Below are 24,530 nucleotides of genomic sequence, written 5' to 3' on the forward strand. Positions count from 1 at the left end.
GCAGAAAATAAAGCCTTATTTTCACCGTGTGAGCAAAAGATATGTGTATCTTATCTGTCGCCTTCCATACAAGATAAAACATGTCTTTGAGATGACGTTGTACTGTGCTTCTATTTATTACGAGCGTATCACGACCGATCGTATCTCTCTCGAGGGTGCGACACTCGACCGAGTTCAAGCGAGCGATTTAACTCCAATGCAGCACTCTGGTGAGTGGACTGCGGGGTGGATGAATGGATGGGTATGGAATCAGACGAACAGAGATAAAAAAGAAATGATTTATATAGGTTTTTAATTCATGAGGTTACAGTTATCGCTTCCAGAAATCCTTAATGAGATCTGAAACTTTCTCTGCCGCCATCACGATGACCGAGGTGGGGTTGGAATTGGGCAGAGTAGGAAAGAAGCTGGCGTCCACTACTCTGAGGTTGGGCACTCCGTGGACCTTGAGTTCGTTGTCTACTACGGCCAAAGGGTCGTGCTTGGGCCCCATCTTGCAGGAGCCTGCCTGGTGATTTTCTGCGCCCGTCTTCATACGCACAGCACAAGCGAAGTACTCGTCCGTGCCGAAAGACAGCGCCTCGCAACCCTTGACCGGCGTTGTGTCCAGCATGAGGCCGTAGCTCTGCAGGGCTGGCGTGCCTGCGAGTTGCACGCTCAGCTTGATGCCCTCCACGAGCACGTCCACGTCCCGCGAGTCCAGGAAGTAATGCGGACAAATCAGAGGATGTTCCATCGGGTCGGAACTCTTGAGCTTTAGATAACCTCTGCTCAGCGGTAATAAATTGGTAGGGCGGGCAGTTACCACTCTTCTGGGACAGTTACCCATTTGTCCTGTGCCTGTACACTCCCTGGCGTCACCTGAACTAGAGCATCTTGCTAAATATGCATCAAAGAACACCTAAAATAAAATAAACAATATATACAGTGTGTAACAAAAATCGCTTGATAAATAGAAAAATCAAACATACAATATGCTTTTCTATGGAATAAAAGTAGTAATAATTATATTTTTTTGAAACACAACAAAACATTATTTCGGAATATGTATGATAAGACTTTTTGTGTTAATTCTAACGTACCTTGTTTGCATGTTTCGACCTATTTATGGATCATCCTCAAAACTGGTCATTGTTGATCTTGGCGCCTCTTGTTTTGTTTCCTGTGAGGGTGTGTTCGTGTGGTATAATGTAGAGTCAAAGAGCGTGTGTGTTCTGAAATTGAGTTGTGTGTTGAGAACACACCTTCACAGGAAACAAAACAAGAGGCGCCAAGACCAACAACGACCAGTTCTGAGGATGACTCATAAATAGGTCGAAACATGTAGCCTAAACAAGGTACGTTAGAATTTAACACAAGAAAGTCTTATCACAAATATTCTGAAGTGATACAGTGTTAAAAGTTGTGTAATCAAGATGTATAAAAACATTATTACTTGATTTGTATATGAAGACTTAGTGTTCCCCGTGCAGCAGCAGCAGTAGTAGCAATAGCAGCAGTAGCAGTAGTAACAGTAGCAGCAGCAGGAGTAGTAGTAGTAGTAGTAGTAGTAGTAGTAGTAGTAGTAGCAGCAGTAGTAGTAGTAGTAGTAGTAGTAGTAGTAGTAGTAGTAGTAGTAGTAGTAGTAGTAGTAGTAGTAGTAAAATGTGTTCGGAAAGTCACCGTGCACTTATAAACAGGCTTCGGTCCTGGGCACAGAAACGCATGAAATTAAGAACGCACGGACGATAGTGTTCTGTTGGTCGAGTGGAGTGGGAGATGAAAAGCGCCGTTACTTCGTGTCTCAACGTGTAAACAGTCCGTCACAGTACGGCACAAAATATATTTCACCCTGTACAGATGCAGTATATACAGTACATTCATAGTGTAAACAATAAATGTCTGCCATTAAAGTATTAACGTGAGTTGTAACCTTCAATCAGGTGTCCCTACGCCGAAGCCTGTTACACGTACCGCAGCCAAGCAGCAATACACACAACGGTAATGCACATTACGGACCACCTGTGCTGTTGCAGTAGGGTGACTGCACACGGGTCATGACGTCATTTATACTCCGTGTACTCTAAACCTCATACTGGTTACTCTGTGTCCCTAGGCCGAAGCCTGCTTATAACAGATGTTGGAAATGACGTCCGATAGCGGCTATACAACCTGAACCCGCTTAATTTTAATCAAAAATACTTTATGCCGATCTGCAGAGGATTATTCGTTGCCCATAATCGTGTGTTTTGTGTGTTAACATAACCAAAGAGGTGGAACCAAGCCTTGTCTGTGCCGAAGGTAACATCCAGAATATCAGCAATATTCTTTTCAATAAAAGTTGTAAACAGGATTGCCAGATTTTAGATCTACCAAAGAGGGACATCCTTTTCCACCATATATAGTAATTATGTTTTGTCTTAAAGAAAGAATGATATGAATTTCGGCAGAGTTGACATTTTCATGACTATACAAAATAAATAAATAAACAAATATAAAAAATAAAAAATTATCCCGCAGCTGAGAAAGTAATTTGAATCTCAGAATTGCAATTTGAATAAAAGACATATTGTGGATACAGCTATCCAAGTACAAAACAATATTTATCTACCTGTAAGTTACATCACGTTTCTCTGGCGTCTTTCTGAAGGGCTTGTGGCAATAATATGTAATGCCAAATTATTAACTCGGATAACTTAATAGGCCTAATAGTTCTGTCTGGCATCGCATGTGACAAAATATTTAAATTTCAATGTTTATTCATTGATAACAATGACAAAATATATTTATACCTAAATTCATATCTAGTTTGGGTCTTATCATCAGACATCGGATTCTAGGGCAAATGCCTCTTTTGTTTCTTTAGGAGAAAAGTAAAAATAATTATTAATATTTGTGGTTCATGGAAATTGAAAGGTATTCAAAGAGTTTTATAGTGTCCTAAAATGCCCTAAAACGGTTATTAGAGCCTAATTTGTTAATATTCGCCTAAAAATGCCTAACTCACTGTAAAGTTTCGCATTTTACTCTTACTTTTTATAATTTATACATGTATTTACTGCGAAATTTAAGGCATTTAAAAAGTGGAAAGTTTGCTTCACACCGGCCATGAGACCATTGATAAAGGAAACAAAATGTTTTGAATCTCACGACACTCGCAATAGATTTCACCGAATTTAACATGTTTGGAGGCATAAATGCCGACAAAGAACCAACCTTAGTTTTGAAGCAGGCAACAATCACAACATGTGCTGCTACCGATTCAGAGATATACTATACTATAAAAATGACTGTTTTCGGTCTGAAACCGATTAGCTGTACTGCCCTTCAGAGTGTCATAAAATCACAATTTTTGGAGAAAGAGTGTTTTTTAAATATTTATGAAAAGTCGTAAAACTGCGAATTAGTAGGGTAAACCGTTACAAAATATTTAAAAGAATGGCCCTCCTAGTGTTAACACTACCAGGAAATGCAACAATAAGTGGAACTTTGTATTTTTGTCCAATTGAATCTCAATAACAACGGTTCATTTGAATGCTCGTTAACAGTTGCTCTTTCCCTCACCTTATTTGTGTTGAGAAGTTTTGAGCGGTAGGACGTTTTCCTGTGAAGTTTAACGCGATAATGCTGAAAAATATAAGTGCAAAATCTACATTGATCCGGCAATGGCTAACAGAATATTCAGAATTCACTTATGATGGAAAAATAATATTCTGCAAGATTTGTAGCAAACAGGTATGTAACAATAGTTGAAATATATAAATTCTATTAATTTTAATGAGTAGGCCAATAATATTTATACATTGACTGAGCTATCCTGAGGTATAATTCTTTTTAAGACCACTACACTTTAACCTTTTAAATTCCGATAGTTAAAGTATTTGCAGGTCATTAAAATTTTGATTGTTCGAACACACTAACTTTGTGATAGAAATACGGAAATACAACAATCAGGATTTTATTTTAATTCAGTTTACTTTACATTTTTAGATTTCGCAAGAAAATAAGTGCCACCTAAAGCAGCATGTGCAAGGAGCGGCTCATAAGGCTAAAGCTCAGCAGAAAAATCAACTGCAACAAACTTTACTAACACAGCCTACTTCACCCAATCTCAGCAGCAATTTCTATGCTGATTTAACCAGAGCGTTTGTTGCTGCTAACATTCCCTGGAATGCAATTGAAAATCCGGTTTTAAGACAGTTTTTACAAAAATACTGCAAACAAAATATCCCATCTGGGTCGACCCTAAGAAAAAATTACTTAGACAGAATATACAATGAAACTTTAGCTTCCATTCGGGAGGATATAGGTGATTCTTACATATGGGTCTCTGTGGATGAAACCTCAGATCCTATGAATAGGTATATAGCAAATATGGTAGTAGGAAAACTTAGTCCTGATGGACCTTCGATTCCACACCTCGTATGTGTTAAGGAACTTTCGAAAGTGAATAGCCAAGCCATTGCTTATTTTGTAAATAAAGGCCTACAGTCTTTATACTCAGGTAATATAGACGATTCTAAAGTTCTGTTGTTTTGTACTGATGCTGCCTCATACATGGTTGCTGCAGCTCCACTTCTTAAAACATTTTATCCTAACCTCACGCATGTAACCTGTCTAGCACATGGCCTGCACAGGGTTTCTGAAACAATCCGGAATGAATTTCTTCTTGTCAATTCGTTTATTTCTAACACAAAAAAAAATGTTTTTGTAAAGCTCCATCCAGGATTTCAATATTCCAGATATCCCACTCCCACCTCAGCCGGTTGTTACACGATGGGGAACCTGGATTCAGTCAGTGGTGTATTATTCTAAGTATTTTAAAGAAGTGGTCACAGTTATTGATAAATTACCTGAAACTGATAGTGCAGCGTGTGTGAAAGCAGTGAAAGATTGTCTGAATGACTCACGAGTGAAAAACGATATTGCCTACATAACATCAAACTTTTCTTTCATACCTGCAAGCATTGAACAATTAGAACGTGAAAAACAATCTCTTTGTAGCCAAATAGCAATAGTAAAGGAAGCTCAAGTGAACATACATTCTGCTTTGGGCGAAACTGGGAAAAAAGTTAAAAATAAGTGGGACAACGTATTAAATAAGAATGTAGGGTTTTCATTGTTGGAAAAAGTATCAAGAGTGATATCGGGGGAAAGTGTAAATGTTCCAGTAAGTATTGATGTTTCTATTGTACCTAATTTAAAATTTGCGCCTCTCACATCAGTTTCGGTTGAAAGAAGTTTTTCTGCTTTCAAAATGATTCTCAGTGACAAAAGGCAAAGGTTAACTGTGGAGAATTTAGAAAAAATTCTGGTGGTGTACTGTGCAGATAATTATAATAAAGTCTGAGCATGGAACTGAATTTCAATAACTTAAAATGAGTAATCTTGATATCAATATAATCATTATTTCATTAGTTTCAATATATTAAATTTGTGCAGCTCTGTTTATAAATATAATATAATATTCTTTTTTAATGTTTAAACATACTTTTTTGTGCGTGTTTTAGTGTATAACTAAAAATTTCAGTGAAAGAAATAAGTATGATACCTTGATGTGCCTAAAATGCCTATTTTCATTAAAATAGAGCCTAATTTTACAAATTTTGAGCTTATTTTAGGCGCCTAAAACTGCAATTTTTAGTGCCTAAAAATCCGATGTCTACTTATCATATTACTGCTCCAAACTCATCATTTAACACATGGCATACATTTTTAGACCTTCCTACATATGAGCCGTTCAGAGCAAAAGTGGTGTAAGAACTCTCATTACCCATTTTTGACTTAAACCATTTCTGCTCTGAACGGCTCGTATTTATCACTGGACTTCAACATTTTCAACAAGCTTCCTTCCATTCTCTGTGCCATGCATTTCTGATGAACGTCTCTTTTTAAATGTTTAGACATATCATATCCACCACTGAATTTACTGTTAAAACATTACACTTGCCAAAATAATCGTTTTTTCCAATGTGTTAAACTGTTAAGAAAACTGTTAAGAAAATTAATTGAAATTTAATAGATCCAGAAGAAAATAGTTACTAGGTAACGATAAACTTATTCAAGTAATGTTAATTCTCTGAAAGAGGGACTTTTTGCGTCGAATCGAAGCGGGACCTGAGACTTTTATATGAAATTAGGGATATGTCCCACCAAATCGGTACATCTGGCAACCCTGGTTGTAAACCATTCACAATAACGGATTCGCTTTTCGTGATCCGCATATTTCAATTCTTACACCGCTGTTACATTGTACGGTAACAATTTCAATGTTTTCCGAAACGCCTCATGCGCGGTTTCAAGCCCAATATCTTCCTCTTGTACAACTTACGCAATGATATTGATGGATTCCGCAGCATAGCTAGAAATGTTCAACACCTCTTCGTTTAGTTTAGGTGGCCTGCCAGTTCGTTCAACATCTAACACTGAACCTGTGTCCCGAAATTTCCTAAAAGTCGACGAACTTCATTGCGATGAGGTACAGTTGGTTTCTTGGAACTTTTCAGCAAATGCCTTCTGCACTGAATCTGTGTATTTATCGCCTTGTCTGAGACTTGTTCAACAAGAAAAGCAGGTTTCTCAATTGAAAGAGCCATAATAAGAAACTTAATTAACGACTAAACAATATACTAGAGATAGGAAAAGTTATTATTTTCTCGTAACAGTTCCAACTGTTCCAGTTCCATGAAAATACTAGGTTCCAAATAACAGTTCTGAAATAACAGTACCATATATGTTATATACACCGTAGTTCGATCCATAGCACCAGATGGAATCCCTCTCCTCCAGTGTTTTTCCCTTTGTGGCCTGACTCCATGTTGTTACCATAACAGATAAATTCTGTAGGATCAGAAATTAATCTTTACTTATATATTATATACTAGCCGTACCCGTGCGCTTCGCTGCACCCATTAGAAATAAATATAAAGTAATTACATAATTAAAATAGGACATTTTATCCAGGGAATATTCGTGTTCAATAGAAGGATAAATCGTTTATTATGTTATTTAATTTAAATTGTATTAAAAAAATTAAAATGCGATCATTTTGATCCAGTCATAAAAATTATTTTAGAAAATACAGGAAACGAATGTTTCAAGTTTTCTGTGCATAAGAAGCTATTTTAATCTTACCTGTCCTCGATTCACTCAGAAGTTACTGTAATAACATTATAGCATTATGTCCATCTAGAGAAACTACACTTTCCAATGGTGAATTAATAATTAATTATACAAATCGGTTAATTTAGCTTCCGATATTACTTCATACAAACACAGAAACATTCTCTGTAAGCTATGTTTCATATCTTTCGATTGTTGTTGTCCAAGGCCCCTTATAGATGAAGTCATTTGTTTTTTATTTCATTACACCGCCTTAGATGGCGTTGTTATTGTAATTTTGAAACTCATTTATCTCATTAAATATCAGTCCTATCAAAATTTTGCATGGAATAAAACTTATCGGAAATTATTTTTAAAGAAACGTTTGTTATATAATACTTTTCATGAAAATTAATAATAAGGGAAATATTTCCATTTATTTAATTCAAGCCCCCTTATAACCCCCCTTTTAAATAAAACATTTTGAATGCCATATAGCCTAAATTCTAAGTTACAACGAACTTAATTTATATTCCAATTTTCATATAAATCGGTTCAGCCATTATCGCGTGAAAAGGTAACAAACATCCAGACAGACAGACAGACAGACATACAAACAAAAATTTCAAAAAAGTGATTTTCGGTTTCAGGGCGGTTAATGATATATGTTAAGACCAATTATGTTTGGAAAATCGAAAATTACCAGAAAAATTTCGGCTACAGAATTATTATTAGTACAGATTATTTAATTTGGAAACTGCACCAAAATAAAACACACCAGGAATGAACGAAACTCCTCCAGAGTAAAGTTCTTAAATTCAGTTCTGTCATTCTGTGAAGCGTATGGTACAATTTATTTATGTTAAAACCCTTTAATCAAAATAGTTTATGCAAATATTTGGATAAATGAGGTAAAAGCAAAGGCCGTGAGAAAGTCCAGGAGTCATACTGACAATATTGACACCACAACACCAGTTACGTTATATTAATGCACTACGCCAGTTCAGGATTAAAAGTTGGTATTGATTTTGTCCCTGAAAATTGTTAAATGTAACCAGATCTAGTGACAAGTCGCTAAATTGACAACACTGCAGTGCCAAAGATATTCCGTTCTATGGAACAGGTGCTTTCATCGTTGCTTACGTGACTCCTTTGATAACTTTAATTTCCAACATTTATTTCTGTACGATGAAAGGATTCCCAATTCTGCTTTTAAACAGTGGCGCCAACTTATATGGGCTCGTGGGATCCGAGCCCACCCAATAATTTGTCGTGTTATGAAAGTTATTTAACTTATACCTCAAATGTTTGAGCACACCTAGTGTTTTCCAAAAGTTGGCGCCACTGTTTTCAATAGTACCAAACATGTTCCGTTCTGTGGAACAGGCGTTGTCATAATGTAGTTCCAAAGTGTAACGGGTATTTGTAACCGCAAGTATTTCGTACTAGCTCAGAACAACACTGTTATTTTGGAACGTAGTATTCCAAGGTGCTGTTACTTTTTGGAACAGTTCCAAACAAAGAACTGTTCCAAAATAACCGTTACGTCATTTTTTCCCCACCTCTACAATACACCAGTATTGCTTTTTCAATAGCTATTTTACAAACTGAACTCAAAGAGTTAAATAATGTCACTCGACAATAGAACAAATGAATATAAAAGAAGTGACACAACAATGAACGATCAGTTATATCCATATATATATTGCATTACTATGTAGAAAACCCTAAGTTTGATTCGAACCAGTATTGCCAACCGTACGATCTGGTTCGTACATGTGCGATAATTTGGTATCATGTACGATCGCACGATCCAACCCGCGGATAGTGCATAAAATGTACGATTCTGTCAGCAAACAGGGCAAAACATGTCAAAAAGAGAGGATTTTAAACATTTATTACAATTTATGACATATGAAATTTCTGCTGTATTACGGGTATATTTCATTTATACATGACAGTTTGATTTTGGTAAACATTATTATAGCGACAAGGAATCACGTAGTGTCCATTACTTGTGGCTATTCAAGAATGATTCTGACAAACATTCCTTTGTTTATTTCCAAATATCTCAGACAAATGGTCTCTCCAATCCTCTCAATAGCCTAAACATAATTACTGTTGCCATGTAAGCATGTACTAACTAATAAATTTATAATATTTTGAGAATCCCATAACAGAAAAATGGAATAAGCATATTTAATACCGTGTTCCGCTTATAAGTATAACAGAAGAAATAGCTATAACTTCTGAATTAATACAAGTATATAGTTGAAACCAACTGCTACAAAGAATGAAAACTGGGAATTTTTGTTACTTTATGTTCCATAAACCTCAACATGGCTTCCATTGGTGGCACGGGAAATATCCAACCGGTATTCAACCTCGACCCAAGTGTTATGAAGCATCTGTGGTGTAACATTGTTGACAGCAGCATAAATTCTTTCTTGTAAGTCTGCCAAATCACGTACTGGCGTCCTGTAGACCTGGTCCTTAACAAACCCCCACAGGAAAAAATCAGGTGGTGTTAGATCTGGTGATCTGGCAGGCCATGTGATGTACGGTGATCCTCTTCCGATCCATCTCGCAGGGAATTGTTCGTCTAAGAATGTGCGAACCATGTTGGCAAAGTGTGGTGGAGCCCCATCTTGCTGGAAAATTGCTCCATCTGGGAGTTGTGGCACAGCATACAGTTGCAACATATCCAGGTACGTGTTTGCAGTGACTGTCTTTTCAGCAAAGAAATAGGGACCAATGATTCTGTCACGCATGATCCCACACCAAACATTCCATTTAGGGGAATCCCGTTGGTGTTCAATTACGACACTTGGATTTTCCGACCCCCAGATGCGACAATTGTGTCGGTTTACTTTTCCACTGACGTGGAAGGTTGCCTCATCTGAGAAACAGACTCGAGTTAGAAATGTGTCGTCATCGTCCACTTTATCCAACATTGTTTCTGCAAAGCGTTTTCGTTCCAGTTTATCATTCGGCGTAATCATCTGATGAAGTTGCAGCTTGTACGCTCGCAAACGCAATCTTTTATGGAGCACTGTATGCACTGTTGTTGGTGGGATGTTCAACTGCACACTAGCCTGTCGAATGAATTTCCGCGGGCTTCTCTGAAATGCCTCGCGAATGCGTTCGACATTTTCGTCAGACACTTTACGCTTGGAATGTTTACCTGCATTAGACAACAAACTTCCTGTTTCTCTGAGCTGCCTATCCCATTTCATTATTGAGACGTACGTCGGTACAGCTTCCCTCGGTCTAAGATTGTACTGACGGCGAAACAAGCGCTGTACACGAATTATGGATCTATGTTCTGCTAATGACAGCACACAAAAGGCTTTCTGCTGTGGCGTCCACATGCTGACTGACTAAAGATACGATACGAATTCTCTTATTTAATGATCTGCGCATGCGTGAGTCTTCTAAAAATAAGTAACAACAATGGATTAAAACTTCCCAATTTCCTCTTTACAATGGTACCAATCTTAACCCATTTGCATGCATTGTTATGAAATTATAACTATTTCTTTTATTATACTTATAAGCGGAACACGGTGTATATGGGCCTATTTTGCATATACAAAGGAACAAGGAACAGTCTGTTACAGTACAGTACTTGCTTGTGTTAGTCGTGTTTCGTGGTAGTAAGAAATCAGGTGTCAGTGTGATATGTTCTGACGTGAAATGGTGGCAATGGAATCAGAAGATAGTGACAGTAATAAGTGATCTTAGTAGGTCCTATATCCGAAAAATCTACATCCGGTGTATGTAAATATGCAGGACGAAAACAAAATTGTCGAAAATTATGGTAAACAATTCCTTAATTTAAAGCTTGGTTTTGCTCTGATGAAACAAACTGTAAAAGGGCTAGATGTAGGTCCTGGGTCTTCTGTTGCTGCTGTTGTTGATCCTTCTGAGGATCCTCCCAGGGTAAGGACACAACAAAGTGTATAGAAATAATTTTATACGCTGATATTTAATTTTTTACAACTATTTCCTTATAAGAATTTTAAAAAATCGTTTAAATAGAACACTGTGGACGGAGGTTAGGTAAAATAATGAAATTAGGCTTATTTTATTATGTAGTGTACGATCCTCCAATCACAAGTACAATAATTTGGAACCAATTGTGCTATCCAGTCAAGCCTCGGGGTTGGCAACGCTGATTCGAACTTACAACCTAATCTACATCCGTATTAAATGCACAGCCACTTTCCGAACACATTGTAGTAGTTGTTGTTTCAGTAGTGATAACAGCATTTTATTTAACGATGCTTTCTATTGCATAGAACAGTATTTCCCAATCTTTTTACTTCGGGGAACCCTAGAAATGTTTAACTAAACTCTGAACCCCGGCGCCTGGCTCGTAGGCTAAAACTTAAGCTTGTGTTGTACAATAGGTGATTCATATCACATTTAAGCTTATTACACTTTGGAAAAGAATAAAACAATGTCTATTTAATAATACTATTCATAGAAAGACATTCACTTTCAAGTTATAACTTACAAAAGCCATTATTAACATATGCTGTATTTATATAAGTTACCTATATTTAGGCAGAACTATTTCCAGTTTGCAAAACATATTTAAAACATTCACCCTCAAATAAAAATAAACAGTTCTTCAAGTGTAGGCCTATAATTCGGTTTCATTGTCAGTTCAGTGTGTAATTTATGCTTGTTTCTTAATACACAATAGTTTTATTCTAGGCCGCAAGTTTGACAGGCAAACTCGAAGTTCTTCTTCGACGCCAAAAGCCAATTTCGTTGTTGAGCTTTAATGTTTGTGAAACAAGAAAACCCTTGTTCACACAAATAATATATGGAGAATTGAAATGATACGGTGTATTTAAAACTTTCTGCGAAATTACAGGAAACTCTTTTCTCACTATTGACCAAAACACATCTAAAGATTGTTCACTGAATTTCATTTTTTATGTTCGATCACATTTCAGTTCAGCTAATTGCTCTTCCTCTTCCAATTTTCTACACTGCTAGGGAAATCTATGAAAAAATTATTGATTCAGTCGTAAATGTCCGATGATAAATAAGGAAAAGACCTGTCAAGATTTCCCGACAGGGATTCCAGATTGTCGGAAATTAGTGGTATAACAACTTCACGCTTGAATGTTTGAGTCTGGAACTGAGATAAGTATAACATGTCAACGGTACCTTTCAGATGTTTTTTTTTTCCAGCTAAATTCGTGTGGTATTTGTCGATACTCACTTTAGAATACTACTTCATTTGAAGTCGAGTTCATCACGCTTTTTTTTTCTTCAGTTTATTGGGTACATTGGTTACACTTTGGTAGGTTAGGTTTGAAATGTTACGATAATAACGGTGAAACATGTCTGTAACTTATCTAATCTATGATGGTCTCCACAGAGTAATACTGACTCCACTCTCTTTGTGTAAGTCAATATAATATATTGACTTACACAAAGAGAGTGAAGTCAGTGAGTCATATTATGACCACTTCATAACCGTAATGTGCGGTAAAGTACACTGAGTTCTAGTGTCGTAGATTTACTGTACGTAAAGAACTCTGTTCCCGATAGAGGGCTATTTCCCGCGCAAGTTCAATATCGACGTTGAACATTCTATGCCAGCGTTTTCCAACCGGTGTTCCGCGGAACCATCTTTCATGAACAATCGTAATTCAACCATATCTTTCTATCAGACACTGCACGAATTTAACTGGAAAAAAATATGAATATGATTGAATGAATTAATGAAGTGCATTTACTTCTGTATAATACATAGCTACAAATTCATGTACACACGAACCTTTGTACGAGTCTGTATGGCCATGCGTCCTATAACAATACATACTTTAAAAGGGATAAAATAGTGAAACAAAAGAACATTAATCCCTCATTCATTCATTCATACATAGTGTTCTGCCCAAGGGCAGGTCTTTCACTGCAAACCCAGAATTCTCCACTCTTTCATATTCTCTGCCTTCCTCTTTCTCTCCGCATATGATCCATATATCTTAATGTCGTCTACCATCTGATATCTAGTTCTGCCACGAACTCTTCTCCAGTTCACCATTCCTTCCAGTGCATTCTTCAGTAGGAAGTTTCTTCTCAGCCAGTGACTCAGCAAATTTCTTTTTCTCTTCCTGATCATTATCATTCTTTCTTCACTCACACTTTCCAACATAGCTTTGTTTCTTATTCTGTCTGTCTATTTCACATGTTCCATTCTTCTCCATATCCACATTTCAAATGTTTCTAGTAATTTCTCTTCACTTCATCGTAATGTCCACGTTTCTTCCCCATACAGTGCCACACTCCACACAAAGTACTTCACTAGTCTCTTCCTTAGATCTTTTTTCCAGATGCTTACAGAAAATTCTTCTTTTTCTATTAAAAGCTTCCTTTGCCATTGCTATTCTCCTTTTGACTTAATGCAGCAGCTCATGCTACTGTTTATAGTACACTCCAAGTATTTGAAGCTGTCCACTTGCTCTACTGTCTCATTTAGAATTTGCTACTTTAACTTCTTTATATTTCTTCCTATGACCATGGTTTTTGTATTGTTTGCGTTTATCTTCATCCCATACTGCTTACAGCTGTCATTTAGCTGCAGTAACTCTTAGGATCATCTCTTCTTCTGCTAACAACGCCATATCATCAGCAAAAATGATGCACTTTATTCTTCCTCCTACTATCACTCCTCACACGTTCAAAAAGTCCAAACAATTTACTTCGCGGTACATTAAATCACATTTTCCTTTTCTATCTAGATCCTCTATTTTTTTTTTTTTTTTACATTTTTATTTCATTCAGTCTTCCTTCGCTTTATCAGTTTCTCTTCTAGTTGTTAAGTTTTCTGTAGTTTCTTCTACCTTCTTCTGTGTTGATGTTTTTCCATTCTCTATTTTCCTCCATCTTCTTCAACGTTTTCCCTGTGACCCAAAGTTTCTTAATTCTCACATCTTTTCTGTATGCTATTGATTCTTCTGCTTTTGTCTGTATACCGCTACGAATATATTTCCAAACACGTGATAAAGAGTTTTTATTTTGCAAATACGTTTCCACTAGAAAATTCCCTGTCAGGTAATATATGAAGCATTGGGTTAGAATGACAGATTCTACTGGACGGTCACACCTGAGCATTTTCTTCATTTATATTAAAGTTTTCTCTTTATTACATAGACTTCATCACATATAAAAGAAATAAATTAGGCTATACCCATTCCTGACTAAATTAATTAATGTTCAAGTAAACGTAATCGGATACAAGCTTCAAGAAATTTGTGATGGTGAGGTAAAGGAAGAACCTCGAAAAAATATAGAGTGATATCCATAGAAATTTCGCTAACCCGTGCTACGAGCGTGCTAAACTGGTCCCGGCTACCGACTGATTACTTCTACAGAATTCATATGATATCATATCACTAACACTGGTTTATGAATACGAAAAACGTTAGTTCGCTGATCATCCACCGGAAGCCCGCGCTAAGAATGTCTATGAATATTTGCCATAGTTATTTAGTGGGGTTTAAAAAGGGCGCGTTAGCTACCCTGGCTATTTGCGCCCTTACCGAAAAAAAATATACATCCTCTGAAGTTTTCACCCACAAGCATCTATTTCAGTAAATGTTGGGATCGAATATCAAACGGGGCAGGAGTCCTGAGAAAAGAATTCTGAGCTAGCGAAGGACTTCTTTGCTTATTTTCTTTTAAATTTATAGTGATAATAATAATAATAATAATAATAATAATAATAATAATAATAATCATCATCATCATCATCATCATCATCATCATCATGAACAACTAAAAGGATTGGAGGAGCCTATATTCAGTTTGGAGATTGTAGTCGAAACACGTAACATAAACCTAATCGGTGGTGAGTGAAGTGATAATGATGATGATGTCGACTACGATTATGAATATTGAAGTTTACACCCTTTTGTGCTTTATTTTTCACTATTGGCTGACCGTACTACGTATATCTCTAGGGGAAGCAGAATCCGACAGCGGACTTGATTACACTGTTTCCTCAAGGAAGGCCGCCAGCTCTGGAGGTCATCACTTTATATTATTACCGTATATACATTCTTGTCGTGAGCAACCAATAGGTTACTATAGACATGGTCAACTATAAGTAAAATATAACACAATAAAATTCAAAATACAACAAGCAGAAATTCTATTAAAGTCGTCCTGAGTGGCGCAGTTGGTACAGCGCTGGCCTTCTGTGCCCGAGGTTGCGGGTTCGATCCCGGCGCAGGTCGATGGCATTTAAGTGTGCTTAAATGTGACAGGATCATGTCACTAGATTTAGTGGCATGTAAAAGAATTCCTGCGGGACAAAATTCCGGCACACCGACGACACTGATGTAACCTCGGCAGTTGCGAGCGTCGTTAAATAAACCATAAATTAGAACCTCTATTGAACACAATAACACTTCCTAGCTGTAAAAATTCCTTTAAAAAGTGAATGAAAAAATTATCGATAAGCTATTTGTGTATTGTCTTCTTAAAATTAAAAAAAAAAACTAGGATTGGATGACTCCTGCGGTAATTTGTCAAATAAGGCAACGGCAATCATGTTGTACCATTTTTTAGAGTTTGACAATCTGACATTGGGCTCCACAAGATGATAGTTTTGCCTCGTAGGGTAACTATGAACAATTGATAGAAAGGTATAATTATTAAGATCCTTTTTAAAGTTCAATAGAGATAAAAAATGTAAACAATAACAACGGTTAAAATACCTTCCTTTGTAAATAGGGGTTTACAATGAGCATTATATGCCGAGAAAGCCAAAATACGAATTGCTTTCTTTTACAATTTAGACATTTTAGATAAGTCATTTCCATTACCCCAAATTCTAATACCGTAAGTTAAAATGCTATTGGATAATCCAAAATAAGAATTTTTAATGTATTGTTTAGGTACTAATGGTTTTAAGTGTCTTAACAAATGTTATCCTACAGCTAATCATATCAGTATGTGCTTCCCAAGTCAGTTTGTGGTCAATAAGAATTCCTATAGTTCTACATTAGGCACACCCACATCTTGTAAATTATTTTTAATGCAAACAAAATTCGTTAGGTTTTATTATAATTTTGGCGGAAACCATTGAAACATTACGTACCTGCAGATCCGGCACTCCGTCTCTGGAATACTTGGATTGCATGAAGAGAGTCGTCTGTGTCAATCCAGTGCTGGCGAGACTGCCATTGCGACTGTTCATGAATTCCCGTACGTCCTCCGACCTGAGAGTGCTCGTGTCTTGCTCGTTCATGAAGAAGCCAATGGACCCCGCTACGTGGTTCATCAGGTTCTGTCCGACTCCGGGCAAATCAACTATGACTTGGATGCCGACTTCCTTGAGGCACTGACGAGGTCCCACGCCCGACAGCATGAGGATCTGCGGGGAGTTGATCGCTCCCGCGGAGAGGATGACCTCTTTCCGAGCGTACACTGTTCGAGTGTTGCCGGACTTGTCGACGTATTGTACGCCCAACGCCTTGCGTGTCTTGGGATCAATGAGAACTTTGGTGACGTGAGAATCGATGGAAACCTGTCACAAAGAGCAAAAAAACAGTCAGAGCTGCACTTACGAGAGGTTTATGAGTTACAGCACAGTCTACTATATACAGTCACGAAGCTTGAGTTTTGAGGGTGCTGGGAACAATAGACTGTACTATTTCGCATTGTCTGTAATGAGGCGATATTAGCGATCCTAGTGGTTAGCAACTATCTATGGATGCATATTTACTACGTATTGAGCTTCGTGACTGTATATACTAGACCAGTGGTTGTCAGCACTCGCTGAAATGTGCAATGGGTACGCGGTGCCGTCCCGTGTGCACTGTCGTGCAACAGGGAGAGATAGAGAGCATACCTGCTAGCAGACAGATCAACAGAATTATGAAGCGCATAGTCTGTACCTTCCTTACACTGAATTTGGAGCTCCTAGGATCAACAGTTCCCTTCTAGATCTGGTTAAGTGGACACAGTTTAATAATTGTGACCACTTCGTATTTACCTGAAGATTTCTTCTATTTTGGAGGTGCGGGCGCAGATACATCCTTGCAGTACTCGCGCGCAGTCCCTCGTACACCATCATCTGAGCGACGGCCACTCCTGTTTGATTGTATCCGTTCAGATCCCCGTTTCTGTAACCCATCTGAATGCCTGCTTGTACTACAGCGTCGGCAAGCATGGGACGGGAAGGGAACTGCTGTACGGGAAGCGGCCCGCTGAATCCATGGAATTGCGGTTCCACCTTATCTGGGTTCATATTGTTCTCAGACTTCTTGAAGTAAGGCAGGGTAGCCAGAAAACTCCATCCCGGATTATTTTTAGCCCAGTCGTCTAGAATAGATGGGTGTGGGCGGGTATACATCATGCCCTGCATTCCTGTGAATGTAATGAGGAACTGATATATTATTATTATTATTATTATTATTATTATTATTATTATTATTATTATTATATTCCTCTTTTCTGCTTACTACGCATTGTGTATGTATATTTAAACAACTCTTGATTACGTGCTATGAGAATTTCGGAATTCGTCTTCTAAGACAGTGGTTCCCAACCTTTTTTGACTGATGACACATTTTACTGAACGCTCACTATATCACGACATGCTTGTTTTTATTAATAGTAATAATAATAATAATAATAATAATAATAATAATAATAATAATAATAATAACCAGTGCTTTTATTCTGGAGAAAAAAGGTGTTGAACTCTGTGTAGAATATTCTATAACGGACGGAGAGATGATTACTGTTCACTGCACGGGAATTTTGTCGTTTTTAAGCTCTTTTTCGTCCAACTAAGACTTTCAAAGTGTAAAAACAATTCAAAGAAAAATTAGATTAAAAACATAGTTATTGACACATATTTCGGTTTCATGATGGAACATGTAAGAAAAAGGTGCCGGAACGCCGTTCAAGCGCGTTCCGCCAGAAAAAAAAGCACTGATAACTTCTTTTTGTAGTGTCGGACATCCAGTGTTGTAGATAAGTCCATGTTCACACGCAATCGAAAATTCTAAAAAAAAAAAAAAAACAAGCAGTAACTTGAGTGGCATTAGAAAAAAACAAAGTTGTGCCTCTCCATGGGGCTGCACGACACACCAGTGTGTCGCAACACAGCTGTTGGGAACCCCTGTTCTAAGATACCCAAAATAATGCAATTAAATCGGCTATTTTAGAAACCACACAAGTTCATTTTTAGCCAAAGCGAGTGTAGTGTATATCTGACATTAATACATGTATTACCACGTCTGAAGGATAAGGTGGGCATGTCTGCCTTATTTTAAGTGATGCTGTCATGAAATTTTTCCCTGAAGAGGATGAAATCAAAAGTCGTAGCAGAGATGACGCACCTGAGGAGATACAATGTGGGAATTGAATAAGATTATCAGTGTTTTGACTTGAAAACATTTTAGAATATTTCTTTTCGTTTTGTAAAATGAAGGACAAAATACATATATATATATATATATATATATATATATATATATATATATATATATATATATATAAAGTTTGTAGTTAAATGACAATTGTTCTCATTAAATGACACACAAAATAAATAGAAATTATTATAATATTTCACTGAAAACATTTCGGGTATTTGAGAAACAACACATGTCCACGAACGTTAGGATATCCTTGCGCTCTCAAATATAATTAAACGTTTCTTTAAAATATCTAAAAATATTGCAATTCATATGAAAAATTCGCCCTAACAGATAAGAACGTACATCCAATATTTATAAGCTGCAGATAGTTTTTTTTTTGCAGTTTTCTAAAAAATTATAGTTAAGGACGTGTGTAGTTTCTCAAATAACCAATTCAATTTTGGTCGCCCTGATATTATTTTTATCTACAGAATTTCTAGTCATTCTTTCCTCTGTATATCTCATAACTTGTCCTCTGTATATCTCATATCTCCGTTTGGCTTTCATTTTGGCTTCAATATTCGGTTTTCAAATTAAAAAAAAATATATATATATTTTTCAATTTCTTCGTTCTCTAGTAACAGTAATTACCGATTAATTTTTTTCCACTTTAGGCGCCATGAAAGTGCATGAAGGGATGGAGGTAGAACTTTTTAATTCTGTTATTTAACGATGCTGAATCAACTACTAGGTTATTTAATATCTGTAGAATTGACGATAAGGAGATGGTATTTGGCTAGATGAGGGCGAGGATACGCCATGGATTACCAGACATTCGCCTTAAGTAGGGAAAAACTAGTCTGAAATCTAAGAAGGTAATCAGCCCAAATGAGAATCGAACCCACAACCGAGCGCAACCCCGGATTAGCAGGTAAACGCGCTACCTCCCGAGCTACGTCAATAGACCTACGTGTTTTTTCTTAATCTTGGCACTAGAAAGATATGGTGTGTGAGCATCATTCTCCGATAATATTGTCAATGGAAACTCAACGTAAGAAGTAAATTTTGTCTGCAGTCCCATTACAGAAATAAAGTTTTTACGCATCGTAAATCTACGACATGGGACCTACAGCTTTAGAATAGCTAATTGTCTATATACACTTGATATTTTGATAACTGAACCTGAGAGTAATTTCGTATTGAGGAAGGAAAAAGAAAAGGGATTTTATTAGTTACGGCCGTTAAAATAGCGAAATCTACGTACCAGCAGTTTGAAATTGTTGCAATGAGTAGGAATGCATTCTTTCTTTACACCTGAAGACGAAGGTAGATCAACATTTGAAACGTCGTGTTGTTTCTGATATTTTTAAGCAACGGAAAAACTTCGATCTAAATGTCTTCTCATCAACAAGCCACCGTGCTTCCACTACGCCATAAATCGATCTTACCCGCATTCCACTAAAAGCTTATAAATTTCAACCAGGGACATCGGACGGCAAAGAAGTACATGAAATGTAACATGAATTGAGGCCGAAACTGGAGCGCTTACTAATTCGTGACACGATAATGGGACTTCTTAGTTGGTTATTTAACGACGCTGTATCAACTATTAGGTTATTTAATGTCGATAGGATTGGTGATAGCGATATGGTATTTGGCGAGCTGAGGCCGAGGATTCGCCATATATTACCTGACATTCGTCTTATGCTTGGGGAAAACCTCGAAAAATTCCAACCGGATAATCAGTCCAAGCGAGAATCGAACCCACGCCCGAGCACTGCTCCGGATCAAATGCGCCTACCATCTGAGCTACACCAGTGGCGACGGTAATGACGTTGACGATGAAAATGATGAACAGACAATATAATGGCTTTTCTCATTAATTGACAAAGTATTTTTTTGGCTATTGGAAAATGTATTTTTGAATGTTTCATGGAACTACTTGTATTCATAATTCTTGATAACGAGAAAGTTATTTTTCGTATGCTGTCTGTACGTTTGTGTATGTATCGAGTTCTCATATTTTGGGGCTTCACGCAATTGAACAGTGAAAATACAGATTTATCTACTAGTAATTGTTTTATCGATTATTTATCGACGCTGTTAACCCTTAAATTGGCAAAACCACAGTATAAAGAAGGTATAGTAGAGACAGCTCTTGTCGGGACCTTTGATGTTGTTGGTACAAAAATCAAGCTCAGGGAGGTCTAGTTCTCAATGAATCCAACCATGTCGCTAGTATCGGCAGAGCTAACAGCTGATTTTAGCGATCAGCTGTTCAGACATGCTAAACTTTCAGATGAAACTTAGTATTAACTGTTGTAATTATTCCTTTGTTCTGTAGTGATATTTGTGTCTTATTAAGTAGGTCTAATGAAAATTCACTTTTCTTTTCAAAATACATATAAAATTGCAGTGTTCATAATTGAAGTAAAACTTACTATTAGCGAAGTGCTTACCGTTTTATTCTGTTTCTTCATATCCATTGCATTTCATCTTGGATCACAATATGTTGTAAAATGCATACATCAGAGAAACATTTAATAAATGAACAAGAATTCGAGGTAACCTGTTATAATTAAAAATGTGTGATATTATGTGTGGTTCACTATATATCCGATGTAGGCTTCTAATTGTAAGTCTAACTATCTAGGTGTACAAAGAGGGCCTAATCATAATTATCTACTGCAACTTTTGTCACATAACTACGTAATCCTTAAATCATTATGGAGTGCTGCACTTGGAAGACAATGCTTAAATTCCAGTAACTTCTTTCGCTTTTCCTTTGCTATAATAGGCTACGTTGAATTAAAATATTCTTACCTTCTTCCATTATCGTAAAGGATTTTTTGTAGTCAGTAATACAAATTCTTAACTCCATAGCTAGACACAAGAGCCCTACACCAAATCCTAATTACGTCTTATAATTTTGTAAGAGCCGTACTCAGAAAATAATTCCCTTACAATGTTTGCTTACTACTATGGGCAAAAATCATTAGGCTATGTAAATTTTGACATTTTTAACCCCTTCATACGCATACTAATTATTTATCTCTACACAAGCCTCGAACCCAGGAAATAATGCACTCACTGAGTTCAAACTACGACATGTTTCTACACGGACAAGGGCATTGCTCATATCAATTTTTGTATCTTTTCAACCACTCTTTCATAGCTAGATCCAAGAGCTAGCTATACACCGACCCAGTCGGGTAATTATTATGTAGCAGAGGTTATGTTTTCTTTCACTTACAGTATTTAGAGACATTCTATTCAACCGATACAGTTATAAATTTTAATGTGTATGTTAATTCCAATCTGGAAACCAAAATCAATATTAATATACAAAATATTACTGTCAATAATAGGAATAATCATGTAGGCCTAAGTATAACGTTACTGGTATGAAATACTTAATATCCATCACTAATATAATGTTATTAGCAGACATCGGATTCTAGGGCAAATGCCTATTTTGTTTCTTTAGGAGAAAAGTAAAAATAATTATTAATATTTGTGTTTCATGGAAATTGAAAGGTATTCAAAGAGTTTTATAGTGCCCTAAAATGCCCTAAAACGGTTATTAGAGCCTAATTTGTTAATATTCGCCTAAAAATGCCTAACTCACTGTAAAGTTTCGCATTTTACTCTTACTTTTTATAATTTATACATGCATTCACTGTGAAATTTAAGGCATTTAAAAAGTGGAAAGTTTGCTTCACACCGGCCATGAAACCATCGATAAAGGAAACAAAATGTTTTGAATCTCACGAACTCGCAATAGATTTCACCGAATTTAACATGTTTGGAGGCATAAATGCCGACAAAGAACCAACCTTAGTTTTGAAGCAGGCAACAATCACAACATGTGCTGCTACCGATTCAGAGTTATACTATACTATAAAAATGACTTTTCGGTCTGAAACCGATTAGCTGTACTGCCCTTCAGAGTGTCATAAAATCACAATTTTTGGAGAAAGAGTGCTTTTGAAATATTTATGAAAAGTCGTAAAACTGCGAATTAGTAGGGTAAACCGTTACAAAATATTTAAAAGAATGGCCCTCCTAGTGTTAACATTACCAGGAAATGCAACAATAAGTGGAACTTTGTATTTTTGTCCAATTGAATCTCAATAACAACAGTTCATTTGAATGCTCGTTAACAGTTGCTCTTTCCCTCACCTTATTTGTGTTGAGAAGTTTTGAGCGGTAGGACGTTTTCCTGTGAAGTTTAACGCGATAATGCCGAAAAATATAAGTGCAAAATCTACATTGATCCGGCAATGGCTAACAGAATATTCAGAATTCACTTATGATGGAAAAATAATATTCTGCAAGATTTGTAGCAAACAGGTATGTAACAATAGTTGAAATATATAAATTCTATTAATTTTAATGAGTAGGCCTATAATATTTATACATTGACTGAGCTATCCTGAGGTATAATTCTTTTTAAGACCACTACACTTTAACCTTTTAAATTCCGATAGTTAAAGTATTTGCAGGTCATTAAAATTTTGATTGTTCGAACCCACTAACTTTGTGATAGAAATACGGCAATACAACAATTAGGATTTTATTTTAATTCAGTTTACTTTACATTTTTAGATTTCGCAAGAAAAGAAGTGCCACCTAAAGCAGCATGTGCAAGGAGCGGCTCATAAGGCTAAAGCTCAGTAGAAAAATCAACTGCAACAAACTTTACTAACACAGTCTACTTCATCCAATCTCAGCAGCAATTTCTATGCTGATTTAACCATAGCGTTTGTTGCTGCTAACATTCCCTGGAATGCAATTGAAAATCCGGTTTTAAGACAGTTTTTACAAAAATACTGCAAACAAAATATCCCATCTGAGTCGACCCTAAGAAAAAATTACTTAGACAGAATATACAATGAAACTTTAGCTTCCATTCGGGAGGATATAGGTGATTCTTACATATGGGTCTCTGTGGATGAAACCTCAGATCCTATGAATAGGTATATAGCAAATATGGTAGTACGAAAACTTAGTCCTGATGGACCTTCCATTCCAAACCTCGTATGTGTTAAGGAACTTTCGAAAGTGAATAGCCAAGCCATTGCTTATTTTGTAAATAAAGGCCTACAGTCTTTATACTCAGGTAATATAGACGATTCTAAAGTTCTGTTGTTTTGTACTGATGCTGCCTCATACATGGTTGCTGCAGCTCCACTTCTTAAAACATTTTATCCTAACCTCACGCATGTAACCTGTCTAGCACATGGCCTTCACAGGGTTTCTGAAACAATCCGGAATGAATTTCCTCTTGTCAATTCGTTTATTTCTAACATAAAAAATGTTTTTGTAAAGCCCCATCCAGGATTTCAATATTCAGAGAGAAGTTTCCAGATATCCCACTCCCACCTCAGCCGGTTGTTACACGATGGGGAACCTGGATTCAGTCAGTGGTGTATTATTCTAAGTATTTTAAAGAAGTGGTCACAGTTATTGATAAATTACCTGAAACTGATAGTGCAGCGTGTGTGAAAGCAGTGAAAGATTGTCTGAATGACTCACGAGTGAAAAACGATATTGCCTACATAACATCAAACTTTTCTTTCATACCTGCAAGCATTGAACAATTAGAACGTGAAAAACAATCTCTTTGTAGCCAAATAGCAATAGTAAAGGAAGCTCAAGTGAACATACATTCTGCTTTGGGCGAAACTGGGAAAAAAGTTAAAAATAAGTGGGACAACGTATTAAATAAGAATGTAGGATTTTCATTGTTGGAAAAAGTATCAAGAGTGATATCGGGGGAAAGTGTAAATGTTCCAGTAAGTATTGATGTTTCTATTGTACCTAATTTAAAATTTGCGCCTCTCACATCAGTTTCGGTTGAAAGAAGTTTTTCTGCTTTCAAAATGATTCTCAGTGACAAAAGGCATAGGTTAACTGTGGAGAATTTAGAAAAAATTCTGGTGGTGTACTGTGCAGATAATTATAATAAAGTCTGAGCATGGAACTGAATTTCAATAACTTAAAATGAGTAATCTTGATATCAATAATCATTATTTCATTAGTTTCAATATA

The 24,530-nt window shown here is 36.5% G+C and overlaps 1 protein-coding gene across 1 annotated transcript in view; it reads right to left on the minus strand.

The window, feature by feature from the left end:
• Positions 1-277: 277 nt before the first annotated feature.
• The window catches only part of LOC138691189 (glucose dehydrogenase [FAD, quinone]-like), a 50,869-nt gene continuing 26,616 nt past the window's right edge, over positions 278-24,530 (minus strand). The window contains exons 4-6 of the mRNA XM_069812969.1: positions 17,105-17,478; positions 16,208-16,636; positions 278-901 (exon numbers count right to left, since the gene is read on the minus strand). Coding sequence (XP_069669070.1) covers positions 311-901; positions 16,208-16,636; positions 17,105-17,478 — 1,394 coding nt within the window. The 3' untranslated portion in view covers positions 278-310. The remainder of the gene's footprint in view (positions 902-16,207; positions 16,637-17,104; positions 17,479-24,530) is intronic.

This window comes from Periplaneta americana, chromosome 16 (assembly GCF_040183065.1).
Source record: "Periplaneta americana isolate PAMFEO1 chromosome 16, P.americana_PAMFEO1_priV1, whole genome shotgun sequence".
In the NCBI taxonomy this organism is placed as follows: Eukaryota; Metazoa; Arthropoda; class Insecta; order Blattodea; family Blattidae; genus Periplaneta; species Periplaneta americana.